Source organism: Perca flavescens, chromosome 16, assembly GCF_004354835.1.
Source record: "Perca flavescens isolate YP-PL-M2 chromosome 16, PFLA_1.0, whole genome shotgun sequence".
Classification (NCBI taxonomy): domain Eukaryota; kingdom Metazoa; phylum Chordata; class Actinopteri; order Perciformes; family Percidae; genus Perca; species Perca flavescens.
Window position 1 is genome coordinate 21,850,982 of NC_041346.1, and position 21,385 is coordinate 21,872,366.

Sequence of the window (21,385 nt, forward strand, 5' to 3'; positions counted from 1 at the left end):
AACAATAAATTAAGAGTTAACAACAATAAATTAATTTCCAGTGTTTATTCATCTCTGTACACTGCAACACAAATTCTTTACATATTTCACAAAAGGAAAAAAAGCATCCTTCAAAAACCTAACATTTTTTTTCCAGTAAATAATTATTTGGACAAGAAGTGTAAACTTGTTGCAGAGTAATTCATAAATGAAGCACCAACAATCGAGGATGATGGAAATAAAGCCACATGTTGGAAAAGACAAAACAGTTGAAGTTGCACTATTATGTCCAATGCCAAAAATGACCCTGTACGCAACGTAGCCATCTGCTGTAAGAAACTCTACAGATCATTTCTATCAGCAGCCTGCTGATGATCGGTACATAAAAATAATCCCAAATTCCGTGGCACCAATGTACTCGCTCTTTAATTAAAAAAATATCATTTATGTGAGAAAATAAAGTCAGGAACACTTAGTGATCCTCGTTTAGCCCTTTTATCGTGTAATTGCACACAGACACGCCAACTGAATTAACAAGCGAAACATTTCAAAACCCAATAGTATTCATTTCAAGAAACATGCTATTTTAATGTGCTAATCTAAAGCAATGTTTCTTTTCCCACATTTCATACAGATTATTATTGTATCCCCGGTAATTTGTGAGAACTACGTCAACACCTTACTAAAAACTTTGAACCAACAAAACTCTTGCTTTACTGCTTCAAATCAAAGTTGCAATAAACCAGTAAAGACTAGCACAGTCCTGCAGGTCTTGGGAACGTGTTGTTCTTTTGTCCAATAACGCCCTGAAATTAACAACAAATACTCAACAAAGTGCATATTTTAATAAGCTACAGTTTGGCCTTTTATTCTACTCCCACAGACGTAGTAAACATATTGCAACTCAACTTTTTCTTCTCAACATAATTGTGGGAAACAGAGGAAAGCAGCTTCCTGATGCAAAAACACAAAGGGAACACTACTGTAGTTTCATATCTGCTGAACGACTGGTAGTCTTACTATACTTGGAAGGTAACTCAAACTGACAAACATGTCCAATGTCAAACATTACATCCACCACTATACCTAAGGAAAGTCTGGGATTTAAAATGACCCCCCCCTTTTTTTGTTCTTGCAAGAAGTTAAGATGACTTTGATGCTTGTACAACTTCTTTTTAACAGGATGACAAGAATAAAATCTAGTCAGCTCTTACAAAATTCCAATCATTATTCGTTACGACACAGACAAGAGTCTAGATGCAAACGAAAAAATGTTTATGCCTTGAAATTCCACCGATGCTACAGTTCCACCTGATACACAGTGACTTCTTCATTCATCAAAGACTGAACCTTGTGGGTACGCCTCCCCTGAAATCATAAAACCTTTCCTACTTTACCTCCTTATCTCATTATTCATGTCCAGATGTATCCTTGTTATTGGCAGCACTCAATAATCTATACATAATTCAACTTTCATTCAACATGCATTTTGTCCTGGTAGGACAAACGTCTAATTAATATTATGGCACTTTTTTTTTTATCCTTATAATTGCAATTATGATGGCAAAAGAAGTGTGTTTCAATCTAACCAGAGCTGAGTAAACCTGGCAACACTCATTTGAAAAACTGAAAATACAGATGCCAACAAGAATAAACTGATTTTATATTAGTGCTTCTGCAACAATCTCCCCATATTTGACTTGTCTCTACTTCCTACATAGTCAAGATGAGACCATGTCACCAATACAAATGTTATAAGAAATGACGTCATGCACACCTGAATTCTCATGAGAAATTCTCCCCGATTTGTGGGAGGAAATGTAGGATTTAAACTATACAAAACCCTGGAATCCAAATCAAACCAATCTTTCAGACTGAAAACAGGGAAACTCTTTTTTTTTTAGAGCGAAATTAAATACAAAACATGATACTTTTGAACAATGATTTGTGTGCCTTATAGTAATTAAATAAAAAAAATTAATAACAAAAGTTGTGTTAATAAATAAGATCTCGGTCATGACTTGCACCACAACCACATGATAAGACTGGGGAGAATTATAGAGCCACCAAATTGCACTTTTGGTTACATTTGATCTGCTTACATCCAAATTTAGTAGTAATAAAGAGCTGTGAGTCACACATGATTCCACACCTTAACTGATGAAGAAGAAGAAGAGGAATAGAAGGTACAATGTAGGTGCAAGACATGAAATATGTGAATAACAACAGATGTAACCCATGTTCATGAAAGTTTGAGAAAGGGAGAGACACCAAAGTGGACATGAGAGAAAACAAATAACAAGTGCAATGATCAGTGTGGCATCATTACATCACATTAGAGGACATCTTTGTCTACTGTTTTTCGATGAGTTAATGTCCATGTGAAGTCAAGAAAACTGGCACGAGCCTGAGGGACAGTCCAGGTCGGTATCAGAGTTAAACACACTAAGGTGAAGTAAAGAGAGGGGCAGCTGGAAGGATTCGTAGGTTGATGGTCACTTTACGTTCTGGCTGTCCAGCCTCAGCCAGTGGACGCCTTGTCTCGTGTAACGGACCATAGAGCTCATACTTGACGTTAGGCTCAATGGGCCCATAACTGTGTCCAGCTCTGCCAGCATACCTGAAATATACAGAAACATTAAAAGCACTGAACACCAAAACAATCATTAGCAGAACTAAAACACTGACACAACACTTGGATTCATCCATCTATTACAAAAATTGCTTTTTGACTTGAATAAATGAAATGAATCTCATAGCCATGTACCATTGATGTGCGTAGTGTGTCCTGTATTATGTTGTTGCTGAAATTAGAGGCTGTAATCTAGGCATAACTTTTGACTCTGATCTCTTTGGGTGCTAATGGGACAAAAGTGGTGCAGTCCTGAGACACTTAACCAAGACTAGGTCATTCCTTTCCTTTTTTGCAGATCTAGAGAAGGTCCTCATCATGCTTTTATCTCTTCCAATCTTGACTATTTGAAGACATTTTATTCTGGTACACAAAAAGCGCAAGAGTAAGAAACCATGTCACACACCAATCCCTGCAGCCTTTAACTGGTCGCCTGTGAGTTATAGATTTATTTTTTGGGGATTTTACTGATATTTTAACAGCCTTGCATGGTCACGCTCCTGCTTATATCTGTGATCTGCTATCTCCCTGTGAGCCTGATCGCTGCTTGAGTATCAGTATGCTCCGTATGCTCTTAAATCTCTTAAAACTTTTGAGATTTTATTTACTTAAATTCCTTACTGTACACTGTAAACTTAAAAAAAAATATTGTTAAAAAAGTATCCTTATTTAATCCATTTTATTTTAAAGCTGTGTCACAACAAATATCATTGAGCTTTTCAGATTCATGTAGCTTCTTGCCTTAGAAGAGTTTTCGATTTAGCTTAAAAGTTCGGGAACACCATCTCTTTTCCATCCATTCTTACCATTGCCTTTTTGTGCCAGCTCCTCCGCCTGCTCCCAGATGTCATGCGCGCTCAAGAATAACATAGTGATGTTGACGTAGCTGAATGCCACCTGTCCAATGGCCTGGGGGACTGCCACAGTGCTGCCGATAGTATCCACAACCAACCCGCTGCCACTGTGGTGGGAGCCCGGACCGGAACTGGTGGATGTGTTGGCTGGAGACGGCATGTTGGGCTTGTAGGTCGGGGTGTCTGTGATTCTAAAGGAAACAGGGACAAGACTTTTTATGTGCCACAACCATGACAGCTAATTGCAAGTATGCCCAAACAGTGAAGGTAACACGCAAACTAGATGACTTACTTTGGTGTTAAAACAGGAGGATCAAGAGTTGTTGAGTTCTGAAAGAGGTCCAAATTTAATTGGAAAAAAAACCCATTAACTATAATATACTGTATCTATACATAGTAGCTACTTTTCCAACTCAGTAAAACTACTTAATAAAATTTTGCGTTAATTAGATATTACTTATTATAATTGCAAATCAATTAAACTGGCAATAAGGAGTCATGGAAATAAATTAATACTTACACTGAAGTGATCAGTGAGGGTCTTTGAATACTTGAGTGCAGTTTTGCGTTTGTGGCGAAACATGGTCATCTGCAGGAGAGACTGGCACTTCAAACTACAAGACAATTAAATGTTATTAAATTATTCATAATTCAAATGATTTAGTAAAGAAAGCAGACTATTTTTGTGACATACTATACTATGACTTTATGATGTACTATACTATGACTTTCTTTGACATACTATGCCATATTATACTATGACTTTTTATGTCATTTTTAATGACATATTATACTTAGACTTTTCTTATACAACTATTTTATGACTTATTTTATACTATGGCTATTATGACCTTTTTATGACATACTACAACCTCCAGAATGACAAAAGAGTTATATAAACATCTCTCTGATTAATAAATGACAACAAATTAACATTTAAAATAAAGCTAAAACAGGAGACAAACCACAACCATCGCATCATATTTTGGGATGACATGAGAAATATTGGTGTGTGGACAAACAGCATATGAAGTATCATCTACACCTTACCATAAAGCTAAAAAGTCCTTTTCTGAAGGTGAAGCACAGGGGTCCACTGAGTTTTTAAGTTTCAGTACAAACCTGAGAGAGTGGAGAATGTGGTAGTAAAAGTACTGTAATGCATGACTCAAATTCAGTTATTGAGCCAAAACCTTCACGTTATAGCTATATTGAAATTTAACTTGGATATAAAAAAATAAAAAAAACCATCTCAATGTCTATGACAAGGTGAAGAGCCTACTGTGCACTCTATTGCTTTCCAAATATGCAAACTATAATAATAATTATAATAATAATAATAATAATAATAATAATAATAATAATAATAATAATAGTGCAGATAATGATAAAAGTGGTTTCGTACTTGAGCAGTTCCACTGTCTCTGCAAACATAGTGTAGGAAGACATTGAAATGTGTGGATCTTTTTCCATCGCAATGCCACTTTCAACAAAGTACATGGCTGCATCCAGGTAGTTGAAAGCTTTACTGTGCTTATCTGACTACAGAGAGAGCAAAAATAAATACAATTTGGTTATACGTTTCTTGGATCACTGGGTAGAATGCAGTCATTGTATTAGATTAACTCAAACCAAACAAAAAGAGAACCTACTTCTGCATCTGCTTTGTGCTTCAGTTTTTTGGCCTCCTTTATGTAATGCTTTACAGGATAATGCCTACAGGTAAAAGAAGCTTTATTAGATGACTTACAACAATATACAACTAAACATTCAGAACAATAAAAGTTGTCATCACATACAAAATGCATGCATTGTTCCTAATAAAACTGTGGCAACAATTACATTAAAATCAGATGCAATATCTTCAATTAATAGTTACTTTTTATACTATATATAGACCTGGGTCTGCAATAAAGCTTTATATTTAATACCAATGTCAGATTCTGAAAAATAAACTAAACAACAATTAATTATATTTACTAAAAAGGTCAAAAAATATATATTGCAAAAAATAGCTACATTTTTTAAGCTGTACCTAACAAACTCAAAAGTCAAGATAACTGTATGAAACACTTTATTACAGCCACCCAATTTGCCCCATTCTCCCACTCCCTAAAATCCCATCAGTTTTGTTTTCCAACCAAACTGGGTCATTTTAAAAAGGCAGTCAGCAGTAAACATTTATGACATTGAGGGTTGAATTGATATATTCATGCACTTTACATTTAAGCTAAAAAAAAAAAAAAAAAAATGTTTAAAAGACAGAGGAGACAAAGGCCACACAGGAGAAAAAGAGTATGGAAAATTGATCTCAATTATGATGCAGATTTGGTCATACTTTGAAAGTCATTTGATCTCTTACTGTAGCTTTTAAAAAGGACAGCAGGGGATTTCCCATTACATGTGGCACCAAGTAACATCAAACTTATTTTTTAAAGGTTTTGGTACACTGCTCAAACTGTCTCTGGGCAATATCTCGGAACTGTCTATGTTCTGTGAATTTTCTTTACCCATGGAAAAACTGACAACTAAAAAATCTGGAATCTGGAAATATCACATGTTGGGGAGAAAATTCCAGCTAGGTCCAGACACAGAACCTGCTTTTAGGGGACACAACAAAAACAGTATTTTAGAACAACTTAACAGCTCAGCAGAGAGGATTTTTACCTGTCCTCAAATCTGACCAAGGGCCTGTTGCTCAAAGCTTCCCTTGTGGGCTTTGATGATGATGGGATGGTGAGGCTGCTCTTTGGGGGCTTCTTCTAGGATTGCAGGGCAGATATTTGGTTACAATTTGAATGGTTCCCCTTTTCATGTAAAAAATCATTAGTAAGCCTTTTTCACTGGTTACAATCATGAGAATTTGCAGAGGGGAAAGAAACAATGCACTAATTTTTGTAAGCTTGGTGCTTATATACGGTTACCTTTTCAAAGTGTGGGTGTTCTGTGTGATTTCCACCGCTCTTCTTGTGCTTATGGGTGTCTATGTTCTTCACAGCCTTCTTACTAGACTCCTGGGCCTCTCCAGTACTGCGTCTGTGCACCTTTGGACCTTTAGCAGCATTTTTGGGAGTCAGAGGCTGCTGCAAAGGAACAGGAATTTTCTTTGCCTTCTTTCGCTCTCTGTCCTCTTTTGAATTGCTGGAACATCTGTAGGTGACAAAATCAGAGAGCTTGTGTGATTTGACACACACCCACAACAGAAAGAACGTTTCATTTTAAAAAAGGTTAATGTTACCCCTAGTACAAAAAACAAGTATGGGATGCCTCTGATTTAAAAGGACCTACTCCAGTTTGACAGAAGCATGAGTTGATGAGGCATTCTTGCTGTCCAGCTTCTGTTTCTTCCTGGGAAGATGTGTATGGTCTACCTCAGCCTAGAAGACAATAAAAAACACATTGAAATAAAAATATAATGTACACGTATGCTAACTAGAACAGACCTAGACTCTTATATTTCTCACATTTTGCGATACACTCTTTTTGCTGGTTTTGGTGAGTTTGTGTGCTGTAGAAGCATCACTGCCCCCTCCATCTTGCTCTATGACCAGTGCTGATCTCTTTGCATTGCTGGGTATCTCCTGGTGGTTGCCGGAGGTCCAGGGGACTCTTGAGAGCAGACTTAGATCAATCTTCACCAGCAGGGATCTAGGAGGCCTGTGGGGGTCCCGAGAACTCTTGGCTATCTGCCCTGTCTTCTTTGAGTGTTCGTGGGTTGTTTTGTGAGAGATCTTGGTGCCCTTCTGGCAGATGTTCTCTGACTTTGGTTTGGTGCAACTGATTCTGAGTGGTGGGGCCTGAGGCAGCTGGTCAGGCTGAGCAGGACTTTGGGTGGGGCAGGAGCAGGGGTTAGGATATTGTACACCACACGATGGACAATGACCACCCAGCACCACCGTGACAACAGGCTCTGGTCCAGCCTTCCCTTTGTCAAGTGACTTGTGTTTAGAAGTCCTCTTACTGTTTCTTTTAGTGTCACTGTTGTCCTTGCTTTTCTTGCTATGTCCTGTTTTCGTCTTAACCTTGGGTCTATCTGTGAAACGGGGGTCTTTGTCTCGTGTGGCGACAACTTCCTCACACTTCACGCTGATAGCTGCTTCAGTGCAATCTGGGCAACTTGCCTTCGCTGGTTTTGAGGAGTGCGTGTTGCATGAAAGTTCCCTGGAACTGCTACAGTTGTTCAAGTCAGCAGAGGGTTTTTTTTGGCTACTTTGATGATTATAGTTGTCCTGGGGGCTTTCACTGTGCTGCTGGAGTTTTGCAAACTTATCAGTAAACTCTTTTTGCTCAGAAGAAGGCTGAGGTTTAGACTCCCTGGTGGGGTCGACCACCTCTACACTGAGCGAGGGCTTGGAGTTTTGAGTGGGCGGTGGCTGTTTGTGCGCTGGGCTCTCAGGGACACGTACACCTCTTCGACTTTCAGTGCCAGAGTTCTGCTGGCTGGACCTGATCCAGTTCCCCAACTGCCAATCACTATGGGCCACTGCTGGAGCATCCGGCTAAAAAAAAGACACAAACACAAAACACATGATTTCAAAAAAATGAGGAACAGCAAACAATTCAGAGAACGCATGTTTGTGTGTCCTAAACAAAAAAGGACAAGCAGCAATTACTTTAGTTTTAACGGTGTTGCTCACAGGGAGTTGAGGTGGCTCCTCGATGGTGCTTTCACTGTCCAACTCTGATCTTGAGCCACTCTCCGAGTCGCTGGAGCTAGCGGACTCTACCTCTCTGGAATGGGCTGCTTCAAATGAACTACAGCGAACACACACAAAACACCACAATAATATCACATAGTAGTGTTATAGGATTAATGGAGTAACAATCATTATGTGCCCACATGGCCAGGCTGTACGGGAAAACTGTGTTTGGCAAATATTATGTGTGGGGAAGAAACCGATAGGAGAAACTTCCTTTTTTTTCTGAAAATTAGAGCTTGACAAATAGTCTTTTAATCAATTAGTTGATGACAGAAAAAGAAGAAAAATAAACGACTAATCACTTTAGGCTTTTTTCAGGCAAAAATACGAAGCGTTTCCAGCTTCTCAAATGTGGGGATTTTCTTTGTCATTTATGAATATCAAAAACAAGATATTTTAATATATCATTCTTGGTCTATGGGAAATCCATTTTTCATAATTTTCTATAAACAAAATAATCTAGAAAATGATCTGCAGAAAATAATTGATGGTTAAATAATCTGTAGTTGCAGCCCTAATGAAAATATTTGTAAGATGTCTGTATGGCAGGTTGAATAAAGCCTATGGTCAGCCAGGGTCCTCAGGTTGGCAATTTACAGTTCAGCTGTGCATCATATTTTGAAATTATGGCACAGAAAAAGCCAAGTCACTTACAATGAGGAGCTCTGCTGGATGAGCTGGGATGGATCTACAAGAGAGGATTCTTTAGGATAGTTTTCTTAAAAGAAATAACAAATAAAACAAATTAGACCAACAAAAGACACAAGTAATTACATGTACATGTCACACAGTAACACAGTAACCTGTTCCTAAAATGTTTTGTTAGCATTTCCCAAACTTTTTCTTGCTCAATGTAATAGTAAATAGAACACACAGCAAACAAACTAATTTTAGTCATGCATATGATAGCCAATGCAGCTACAAAAATAATATACAAACATTGGTGAGATAATATCTGGTCAGGCAGACCAAAATTAATTTGCTTTGGGAATGAAAGTTTAATATTTGACTGACTGAACAACTGAATGATCCGAGTCTGGTTTCTAAATCCTGTCTTGTGAAGTCAAACGATTGTTTCTGTAATGTGCACTTACAATGGCACTTTTCTGGCAATTAACAGACAGGTGCTTTTGTAAATCAGTAAAGGAAAAGGCCTGAGAAAAGTGAGAGATCATTCCTCTCTTCTACATGACTGCCTCTTACTCTGAGCTGAAGTTAACTTGAGATAAAATTGTAGCGTTGTTTCTATCCTCTGGTATGTTGTGGCCAGTTCACATAATAGGGCAGAGTGGTTGTACAAGTTACCATAGAAACATTGCTTTGGAGAAAACATAGGGCAAGGACTATTAGCGAACTGCTGCTTTAACTCCATGGATGTTAAAAGTTGAAGAGAATATTAACGCCACACCAACTTTCACCAATGATGATCAAACCTCCAAATGCATCTACAGGTTTTACAGCAGATGCTTCATGATGATGGATCTATTCCAGACATAACTGACTCTAACGCTGCTAGTTTTCATGATACAGTGACATCATTTTAATTTATTATAATGTGCATCCTTGTTCTGGGCCTGAATTGTACTCTGTCTCAATCCGTCATTACTCACTTTGTTCTGGACATGAGGAGACATGCTCCAATTCCTATGAAGACACAGAAGAAAACATAAGCAAGCTTTAACCTGGGTTACACATTTGTTTGCTTTAGAGTTGCACATTTGCATCTACATCACACTAATCTGATAACTTGTGTAATAATCGGTACTGTACATGCACATCTTTAATTAACAAGACTTAAGGCCTTATAACCTGATATTTTTTCTCATCTTGGAGCTTAAGCAGTAGTAAGGCCATGAAACATTTGCCTTGAGAGTGGTGTGAGGCAAAAGGCCCTGAGATCATTAAAATCAAAAGGGTTTATCCATTCTGAACATAAGGGTCCTCTTCAAAGTGCATGGTAATCTTACATTATGAAATATCCTGGGTGCAAATTAAGTCAATTTCCTGTGGCGCTTGACCTCGGTTGACACCAGGGGAAAGCTCATTGAGCATCCAATTGAAGATAACTTCATTTGAAAAGGTACCACAAGTGAGGATGCAGGATTAGTGCAAACAAGACCCCTCCCTCTATGTACATATCGGCAACGCCTGTGAGGGTAAAATCAAGATAGATTTAAATTTTTCTTAACCTTTAGGCTCTTACCTTGGTTTGGAACGGAGACTTGGTGGTTACACCTGTGTTAGGTGTGTGTATAGCTGTCAGGAGAGGGGGCCACGAGTGGGTCATTTCCTGTGGAGGGGAATAAGAAGAGTGTGATGAGCTAGGAGCATACAGACATGCCAATGTACAAACATTTATAAAGCTTTTACATAAAATTAGCAATGATGTGAAGAAATCCATAATGGAATCTCATCTCACTTTGCATCACAAAGGGCTCAAATACATGACTCATGTTACTATGCTTTTTTGTGGCAAACCATACATACATTCATTCAAACTTTATTTATACTTGAGAGATGATTGAGGGGGGACCCTCATTTACAATGTCATCGATTCAAATTACAAAGAAAAAAACAAAACAGAAAAGAAGCGACACCATCATAAGAAAAATAGAAAGACAATAAAACTTTCTGATTTGGAAAAATTATTTGATGAATAAATTAGGATAAAAAGGATGCAAAAGAAAGTACAATTATGTAAAGCAAGTACAAGTAGAAGTTTGCAGGTTTAAAACCATTTTTCTAAATTGTCTAAAAAGGCACAAGTGAGTTTATTTTAAGGAAGTGTTATAATTTGTTCCAGGAGTCAGGTGCACTAAAGTTAAAACTTCAGACCCAGCTCGTGGAACATGAAGCAAAAGCCTGTCAGCAGAGCGAGTCTGATAATGTCCCTCTGAGTAACAGGGAAGTTCTGTAAGGTAGTGTGGTAGTTTTCCAATAACAGCCTTATAGATAAAAAGATACCAATGAGTATCACGCCATCATAGAGAGAAGACCACCCAACACTTTCATAAAAAAATAAAATGATGTGTACCAGACATTAACAGTTATGATTCTCAAGGCAGCATGATAGACTGAGTACAGAGATTTAAGAGTTGAAGATGATGCATGTCTATAAATCACATCACCGTAGTCCAAAATCAACATGACTTTTTTTGCCTGAGTCGGCACACAAGATTATCAATGGGAAATTTGAAGGAGAGCTTTTCATCCATCCAGATGCCGAGATATTAATATTTTGTGACTCTCTCAGACCATTGGTGGCAGTGTGATTATGTGCAGAATATGTTCCTTACACACATTAGAACCTCTGATAACCATTCAAAGTCTTAACAACATAAAGTATCTGAGAATCCATGACAATTTGTTTTCCTTTATTCTTTAAGTTTGACATTTTGAATAGTCTTAAATTAAAATTAATTTGATTGCTTTAGTGAGTATCGGGATCTCAGTTTAGCATGTTTGGGATAAGGTAAACTGGGCTGTTGGCAGCAAGACTACAGCTGTTCAGTATTCAGAAATTGCAAAATGTTCTGAAAGTCCAAATTGGCACAACATGCTACTATAGTAAATAAACAGTATAATAAACTACTCTGTATAAATCAAATAAATATGATAAGGTTGCTGCAAAGCCACTATATGTTGCTAGATTATTTCAAAGTATTTCCCCAGCACTGGTCAGTAGCTCACATGCTAATCTTTGAAAACTCAGTGTAGCTGTGAGGTGAGTGAACAATTGAAAATACACAGAAACATAATGATAAAGAAAGTACTGTAGATCTGGAGCAGAAGGTTGTTGCAAGAAAGCTAAATAAAGGTTTATCTCCAAATGCTCACACACCCCAGTAACAGGAGATAATACAGACAAACTTGCTTGATTTGCCAATCATTCCCTTATTACAGGCCCACCAATCCCCATTAACAACCAAACATGACTGCAAACTGCTGGAATGCTTTATTGTGAAGCAGCTACTGGAAATACAGCCTTATTGAGCAAAGCAACAGTACCAATAACTAATTGTTTGCTAAGACACAATATGGAAATTCTTTCAGCACTTTCTTGTAGAAGTATAGGTTGTAAATATTAAAAACAGAGGAACAGGAACAGAAGCTGGGGTGAAGTGGTTAGATTAGGAGTTACAGACACTTTGGACAGATGGGTTCCTTATATTGAGTCACTAATCATATATTTGTACAAACAGGGGGTTTACGTGTTATGAACTAAAATGTAACATTATTAAGATGGCATAAGACAATAGCCAACTGTAAATTAGAATTTAAACATGTGGACTTACCCTCAAGATGTCCTCAACACAAAGAACTTCATTTGGCCTTGTCTGTAGAAAAGGAAAACAATCATTTTGAGTTTCCAAAATGACAGTGAAAAACCTTTTTTTCAATTCTAACTTGAAGAACAAACATAGAAAGACTTATTTAGGGGCTAATGTTTAACAAAGTTTCAGACTTTTTTTTAAATAAAACAGTCTTCCAAAAACCCCATTAAATCTGCTTTTATCCTAACCCCATTTTCATCTCAGATTGTTCACTCCTTGTTGTCGATGTGCTGCATGCGGTGAGTGCAACTATATCTCCCCCGCATAGAGGCATATCTATCCCTACTAGGGGCATTGCCAGTTGTAATACAAGAGCTGTCATTTATCTTAAAACCTGCAATATGGCAAATCATCTGTAGGTATACTGTAACTTGTGGGGAATTGAAAACCCATATAGTATAGCAGAACAGTACGAAATATTAAAAATGCCTGAAAAAAACAAACAAATCAAACTGAAAAAAAGTGAAATCCAATTAAACATTGTTATGTGTATTTCCAAATCACAACACGGAAAACAAAGTCAAGAGGTGTATTGCATTTCAGTGTTGTCCAGTAGAGAGCAGCACCGACGTGCCAATACTAAATGCAAAGTACTGACATTACTTTTCATGAAGAGGTGCAGGTGACGTTTTTCTTTTTTTAGATGGAGACAAATTGTCCATGCCAAAATGAAATTAGTGAAATGAACAGCTTAGAGGCAGCGGTTTGATTTTAATGTGGTATTAAAAATGAATGTCGCAATTCAGTTATTAAAGCCAAAAAGCTAAATAATTGTCCTCTTAACATGTTTTTCCATTTAAATAATGGCACAGTAAATGCATACATAAAAAAGGAAAAGCTTATTAACAATGTGTATTGTACTTTGATTTATTCTTTTGTTTGATTTGTTTTAATTGAGGCATTTAAAATCAACACCAGAATAACAGAAGATGTAGAGACCAAAACAAATTTTGATCTTTGCATTTTAGACCAATAAGCACTGAAAAAAAAAAAAAAAAAAGAGACAAATTTAAAAATCCTACATCCTATAAGTGAACATATATTCTGTCTGATCCATGTATATAAAATTGGGGTGGACAAAACATGAAAAATATCTATGAATATAATGCACTTCTATACTAGATCACCACTAACTACGGCATCAATCACTAGATGAGTGACGCAATACCCCATATCAGGCGGCAACGTAGGCCGACCCAAACATCAGATAAATACTGTGTTTGAATGAATGAGTCGACAGGCTGCATTTCTGTTTGTTTTTTAGGACTGTCTTTCAGTTTTTCTTTCTGAATGGACAGTGTTTGAGACAAAGTCAGAGTGAACGGGCCAGAGCAGTTATGTAAGTTGGTGAAAAAAGGTCCTTTATTGTTCTGCTGCTGAGGCCAGGGGTAAGTTATCAGAGGCAGCTGAGGACACTGCGGTGTGTGTAGGAATAGCATATCATTGAGAAGTAGAAATAGTGAAGAAGTAATGAGAGTACTATAGTTTGGAAACTGAAAGGACATTTCTGATTATACTGTATATCCAAAAATGTCTTATACATGGCTTTTTTTTGCAGATGTGGAACTTAACTCAGGAGTGAAGTGTTGGAATGAGTAACTGCCTAGATATTCTGCACTATTTAGCAGCAAAAACAGCCGCATATTCAGCACGGTTGTGCTGCTGCAGGCAGGGAGGGGGAGGTGTAGAGTGTTGCAGGTGTGGGTGTGGGTGTGTGTGTGTGTGTGTGTGTGTGTGTGTGTGTGTGTGTGTGTGTGTGTGTGTTTATGAATAGAGTTAAACTGGAGTTCAGCCAAATTCTCCCAAACAAAGCAAGTCTAAGACCTTTTTAAAAAGTCATTTTTTAACAGTCAAGCAAGAATATCAAAACTATGAAGAGGTTTCAGGGAACTTCCTGAAATCAGCAGGCACGCAATCTTCTAATCCCACAGAATATTCACAGTGCTGGGAAATAATAAGTAGTATCACCTCCCCAACAGTCACTGGAAGCACCAAATAAGAGATTTAGTGGTATATGATATCGCAATACAATTACATCTATGTTACTGAAAAGGATATACTTATAAAATTAATATTTTTTCAAAATCAGATTCAAATCATAAACTGTACCATATATACCAACAACAATAAACGTATCACAATATATCCCTAAGGACATCTATAAAGTATTCTGATTCTGATATACTAAAATATTTATACCATACTGTACTTTAGATCCTACCTTTATATTTACCAGTGTTCTAGTATTAAATAAATGTATTGCATAGAGAGCCACAGTAGTAGTAGTACTGGAACTTCCAGGTTTCCTGCAGCAAAACATAATTCAAAATCAAACTCAAATTTGTAGTAATGAATGATACAAAAAGATCTAGCCCTGCAATATAACCTTGCTCACCACCAGTATGATGTCTGGTTGTCTATCTAGGGATATATGTTCTTTAGAATATTGTTGTTTATTATGTATTTCTGTAATGTTTAAAAAAAAAAAAAAAACATTTCCCACAAGCCCATGACCATTGTGGGTTTTACGTCATCAGCCTGACAGACTGAGGCCCGTTGATGGCTGCTGCTGCTCTGGAAATGGGGTCAGGATTACAGCTCTGTTACTACTGCTATTTCTATTAATGTAATAGTTTGAATTTTTGGGAAACACGCTTATTTGCATTCTTGCTGAGAGTTAGATAAAAATCAATTCCAATCTCAATGCTAAATACCAAGCTACAGCCCACAGCCAGTTAGTTTAGCTTTGCATAAAGACTGAAAACTGGGGGGAAAACAGCTAGCCTGGCTCTGTCTAAGGTAATAAAATCCACCCACCAGCATCTATAAAGTTCACTAATTAACACGTCATATCTCATATGTTTGATCTGTCCAAAAACCAAAGCGTAAAAACAACAAATGGCAAGTTCAAGGAAGCAGGAGTATTTCTAGCTAGGCTGGCAGTTTTCTCCTGTTTCTATTCTTTATGCTAAGCAGCCACACTACATTTGAAATAATATGATATCGTATTACAGTTATGAGATCTAAGACAACATACTCGCCTCCAAAAATGGTGGCAGCATCTTCGTTTTGCCCACGTCAGATTTGTTGGTCAACTCCGGTAGAGATACATATGGCTCTGGTGAAGGCTTCAGCTCAGGTGACTCGCTGACCACTTGGTCCTGACCATCCATGGGCCGCACATACGCTGTTGGCTTCTGGGTCATGACTACGCTGGGCTGCTTTGACGGCAAAAGTGAAGGGAAGGTCTGGGAAGGTAGTGCGTTACCCTTGTTGGCTTGAGGCAGAGATGTATCTTTGGGGGACTGGTTTAGGTTAAATGTGGAAACATCCATGGTGCTGACAGACTCAGAGGGGTGATCTGTGGGACCTTGAAGTTGATGTCTATCAAAGGTGTCCTTAGTGTCCATGTCATTGGTATCATGGTCACTGGAATGTGGGAAGGGTGGCGGCTTAGTATCAGGAGACTGAGAAGACATTTCCTGGGGAAGGCTGACACGCTCCCTGAGATCTGAGTGGGCTTCACTCTTTTGTTGATGTGCTGAGAAGCTGAGCTGACTGTGGTTCAAAGACGCATTTGAGAAAATTGATGAATGACCATGGTGGTTAGGAGAAGAGGTAGTGAACGTCCCCATGGGCTGAGAGGAGTAAACGTTACTAGAGGGGGATTTCTGACTTTGGGTGGACATGTAATGGACCTGGTTATGGAATGGAGGTTTGGTTGGTTTATCGGTGTTTGGCTGACCCTGATCTGACTGTGAGAAGGTTACACAAGTAGGAATGGGTAAAGGCTCAATGGCAAAGGGATACGGATTATTCACATCTTCATAACTGCCCAGCATCCTCTGGATTCGATTGGAAAGCTCATCCCCTTTGTTTGTCTGCAAAAGGGAAGGTTAGTTATGTTAACAGAGGACAGATAACTCTATAGTTCTAAAACACATTCTTATAATTCTCTGAAAACAATTCTGCTATATCCTCAAATATCATATTATCTATTTAGTAAAACTAAACAGGATTTTGCAATTTTTAAAAAGGTATAGTTGAAGAACATATGACTGACCTCTGAAACTAAACACCTTTATCTGCAAATAGATAATTTTCCATTTCTTTTTTTTACTGTTTTTCAATCATGTTTACCAGTAGTACCAGTACATTTTAAGAACGTCTGTGTTGAAATTCCTCACACATTGTACATGAAATACAACCATGTTATGGTACTGACCCTTCACAACTTTTTTAAAAAGAAGTCCAAAATAAGCATATTTTTACCCATAACAACTACAGTAGAAGCCCTGTGTCATCAACCCCTTTCACACATGCACTGAAAACCTGAAATTATCTTGACATTACCCGGCATCCAACACGGACAATCTCTGTTGTGTACTACATGTGTGAAAGGTGAACTCCAGACTATGTCAAGACCTGATTCCTCAGACTTCGGACACTGTCTGGAGTTCATATGTGAAAACTGCTATCATTAGATAATTCAACTACTGTTGTGTGTCTTTACCTTGTATGGTTCCCTAAAGAGTGGCACATTCTCAGCGTTGAGTTCTTTGGTTTGGCTTGTTTCTTGGTTCCTCTGTTCCCATGCTCGGAGGCGAAGACGGTTCCTTTTCTCATTGTGTAGACTGTAGAACATTACAAAGAAACACAGATCTTAAGTCAGCATTGCATTAACAAGTGCATTATTTCTGTAACTCTAGTTACAATACAATTACCCAATAAAAAGATGTAGTAGGTACCTCAAATGTCAAAACAGAAATTGATGACATGCTCCATGTATTTTGTATTTGTTTTCGATTTTCTATGATTATAAACCCCAGAACAATAAATCTGACTGATCCTTATGATAAAATCAGTTTTGGCTAAAGACACCAGAAAATGTAGAGACTGTAAATTTATGGCATCTTATCACAGACTTATCTACCCATGGGGCAGAGCAGCAGGGTCTAATGGGAGAAGACAGCCCATCATATCAACTGAAAAGTTAATTAGACTCACAGACGCCTTGAGGATTCACCACAACATTCACATCTGTTCTCTCTAGTCCCTAAAGATAACATGCAGACATCAAATGGATACTACTCGTCCAGATATGATGCAAATGGCAAAAGAGCTTGTTCACTATAGTAAATTACATTGTGGAACAACAGCAGGCCCCGTGGAATCAGACGCCCGGTTTAAAACTTTAAATATACTAAAGTGCACACCTATCCACATTTTGAAATTTTTTACTTTTCGTCCCAAAATATAGTGTTGATCATCCTCACTGACAGCCACCCCAATGGGATGCTTCCATGGCAACAAGTGGAGCAGCACAGATTTGGGACTAAGCCAAATAGATGAGCACTTACTCATTAATGGAGCAGAGAGACTGACCAAACTACTAGAACAGCACAAACTGGCCCTGCCTAGTCACAGTGCTACCCAGGGGTAAAGCAACATACTGTGCCTGTATTACATTACGCATTAGTCTTCCAAAACAAACATGAAGATCACATTTTGTTCATGATTGTACATGTTGATGATGTGACACAAGCACGCAATTTACAGAATATAATTAGAAACAGCTCCTGCTAGCAATACCGGGGTTTAAATTATTGATGAGGCTGAAACATAAACTGTAGCACTCACACAGTGATTTAATCATAATATTGGGTTAACCTCTAACCATTTAATAATTAGTCACATCTGCATTCTGTACAATTAACATACAAGCTCAACATTAACCTGTTTGGACCAATGTCAAATATTTTGAGCAGTCTGGCTGCTCCTGTAGGCAGTTTGATGGGCAATTTTCCTGTCTTTAGAACAAATTATAATTCACTGTACCCCCGTGTGTAGACTAGAGCCTTCCACCAAGGTGAATGGGAGAACTTGGAGTGTACGGATTTACCAATCACAGATGACAAATGCCAGAAACTGAATAAATATAGAATAAAAAAGATGACATGACAACCTGTCCACTATAGGGCTGGGCGATATGACGATACTTATCATCAAAACGATATAAAAATGTATATTGCATAGCCTATACAGGTATTTCTCTTTATCGTTTCTATCACAATGTCAAAAAAAACATCGGCCAAACTGCGTAATATTTATGTAATATTAATCGGCAACTATTTTGATAATTGATTAAGCAGTCAGAGAATTTTTTTTTTGTACGTAAAAAGAATTTCTGATTACAGCTTCTTAAATGTGAATATTTTCTATCTTATTCACTCCTCCATGACAGTAAACTGAATATCTGTAAGTTGTGGACAAAACAAGACATTTGAGGACGCATCTTGGCCCTTGATCACATTTTTCTGACATTTTATAGACCAAACTAAACTAACTAAACTAAACTAATCGAGAAAATAATCGACAGTAAAAGTAATCATTAGTTGCAGCCCTACACAGGATTATACAATACATGCTATATCGGGATGTATATCTTATCGAGATATGAAATGACCTATATCGGGATAGAAGATTATGACCATATCTTCCAGCCCTATGTTGACTGGAATCAAACCGGATGTCGGCAACATTCTATTCATCATTAACTTTATTGTGTAAATTCACACTATTTAGCTAGCTATGTGACTGAAACATAAATTGTATCTCTCCTGCTCAGATTATTATAGCTGTGGTTGACTTGTGCTTCAGTCTCAGTCATCCTGCCCTGTATTTTTAGGGTGGTTTTACAGCAAAATGACATTAAACAGACAAGAGTCGAACCAGTTTTGTCTTGTTATTAAACTTGTTACCCAAAATCCAAGTTAGTCAGAACACGACGCATGAGGTTAACGTTACAGAAATTCAAAGTATGCGTAACGTTTGCTTTAATTTAATGTTACATAAACTAGCTTGTAAGTTATAAACACAGCAGTCCCTTTAACCAGCCTGCTCTTTCCAGCTGATTCCACTTCTTCCTCGAACTGCTTATCAAAGCCAAAAAACCTTCATGTCAGTTTTACAATAACCACAGAAAATTACTAGACTAACGTTAGCTTTTCTTCTGATATTTTCACAGAGCTTCTAACTAAAACTTTACTTGGGTAAAGTGCGCTACTAGTGAGCTGGCTAACCGTGTCTAGCTAATTAACGATAGTTACCCGATCAGGCTGTGAAGCTAGCGCCCAGCTGCTAGCAGCTAGCTGCGGCTGTGTCTGCCTACCTCGGCTGAGATGCCATGGTGCGCCTCTCACAACAACCAAAGTTGGTTGTCATTTGTTTCTGACAGTCCTCAGCAAGGTGTCCTTCTCACTTGGTCACATTGTTTTGTTTTACCGCTGAAGAATTAGCTAGTTAATTTAAATGGCTGTCAGGCCGCCGTAGTTTGATAGTTGTCTGCTAACCGTCTGTGTTTGGGTTGCTCTCGCTCTGACTCTCTCTCTCTCTCTCTCTCTCTCTCTCTCTCTCTCTCACACACACACACACACACACACACACACACACACACACACACACACACACACACACACACACACACACACACACACACACACACACACACACACACACACACACACACACACACACACACACACAGTCTGCCTACTGGATTGTTCTACTTTATTCAGCCATCCGGGGACCAAGGTCACGTTCATACACTCAGTCCAAGTTTGTCTGAAAACACCTCTAAAGCAGTTGTGTTACTATTATAAGAGTAAATACAAAATAAATATAACAATTAAGTCCACTAACACCTATATAGTTCACTGTGTTTTCCACATCACGAAAGTTTGCCTAAACTTAATACTATTACCCCTGCGTAAAAGATATGGTACAGTCATCTGTGTTTATGTTTTTACCCCAGACTGATGTGTATGAGTCCTGATAAAAACTTGTAAAAGTCGATTTTAAAGCTCATGCATGTTTGCAAATTAACTTCATTTTAAGTGGACGTTGACAGCTGGAAAAAAGAAATAGATTTTTCACCTGACACAAAGAAGGATAGATTATAGATACAGATATGATACAGACAGAATAGCCTACAATGCAAGCTATGTGACTAAATGGTAGCTTTTTAACCATTTGTTTTCTGCATAAGAATAGCAAAATTGAATGAATTATTTGTTTTTTTAATTATGGTTCAGAGAGGCTGTCACATACACTATCAATGAACCACTGACTTAAAATAAAAGGTATATTAGTTTACTAAAAAGCTATTAAAACTGATTAAAATTAGCTGCTTTGTTTCAAGCAATAATTGGTTGGATTAGCTTTATTTAAAGCATATTTACACTGCTGGTAGTCCGTTCTGATACCTGCCAGATTTACCGTCCCTTCTTTAAAGCCAATTTATGTTATGCTAATTTAGCATAGTAGACTAATTTAGTATAGTAGACTATTTGGATAGACATTTCATGACTTTAGGTAAGGCAATATTGTGTCCTGCATGTCCTGCTTTGAAAAACACAGTCGTCACTTGGCTTAACTGCTTACATTAAGATGCAGTATGTGACAGGACACACTAAAATAACTAATGTGTAAATAATTTGTTCTTGGTTTATGGGCGATTTAATACCTAAATCAATTTTAAACAGTAATAGGTGGAGAGATATGTGACAAGAGTGATTGTGGATACAGCACAAAACAATTTTGCTTAAATGAAAGACCAAACATAGTACACAAAACATTCACGTTTTAATTTTGAAATAAACAAACACCTGTAACACCCTTTTGTGATTGGTTGTTGATCTTACCGTGTTTACAGCTAACAAGCAGGCCCTCTGGAGCTGGAAGGGATTCACGCTCCTGCCCAGAAATACAGAAGCAGATAATAAAGTCTTCTGACTCACTATGCCACCTTGGTGCCAATTTTGGTGAGAGAGCTCAGATTTGATGACACAGAGCCCAAAACTGGCAGTGGTTGTGACGTCTCTTGTA

General features: G+C 37.8%; 1 protein-coding gene across 7 annotated transcripts; it reads right to left on the minus strand.

The window, feature by feature from the left end:
• Positions 1-30: 30 nt before the first annotated feature.
• aff1 (AF4/FMR2 family, member 1) lies at positions 31-21,243 on the minus strand. Of its 7 annotated transcripts, none has more exons than XM_028601560.1 (19): positions 21,202-21,243; positions 17,013-17,133; positions 15,541-16,380; positions 12,461-12,502; positions 10,369-10,455; positions 9,776-9,809; positions 8,820-8,883; positions 8,079-8,220; positions 6,930-7,964; positions 6,754-6,842; positions 6,390-6,615; positions 6,133-6,227; positions 5,118-5,181; positions 4,871-5,007; positions 4,516-4,587; positions 3,986-4,079; positions 3,758-3,795; positions 3,418-3,656; positions 31-2,599 (listed from the first exon to the last, which is right to left on the minus strand). In XM_028601560.1, the coding sequence occupies exons 3-19, from the start codon at positions 16,339-16,341 to the stop codon at positions 2,475-2,477; spliced, it is 3,384 nt and encodes a 1,127-aa protein (XP_028457361.1). In that variant the 5' UTR covers positions 16,342-16,380; positions 17,013-17,133; positions 21,202-21,243; the 3' UTR covers positions 31-2,474. The 7 variants fall into 7 exon arrangements, with proteins under 7 accessions (XP_028457361.1, XP_028457359.1, XP_028457358.1 ...); XM_028601558.1 differs by lacking the exon at positions 21,202-21,243 and adding an exon at positions 19,671-19,926 and having other exon boundaries at positions 8,820-8,853; XM_028601557.1 differs by lacking the exon at positions 21,202-21,243 and adding an exon at positions 19,671-19,926 and having other exon boundaries at positions 8,103-8,220.
• Between the last annotated feature and the right edge of the window lie 142 nt (positions 21,244-21,385).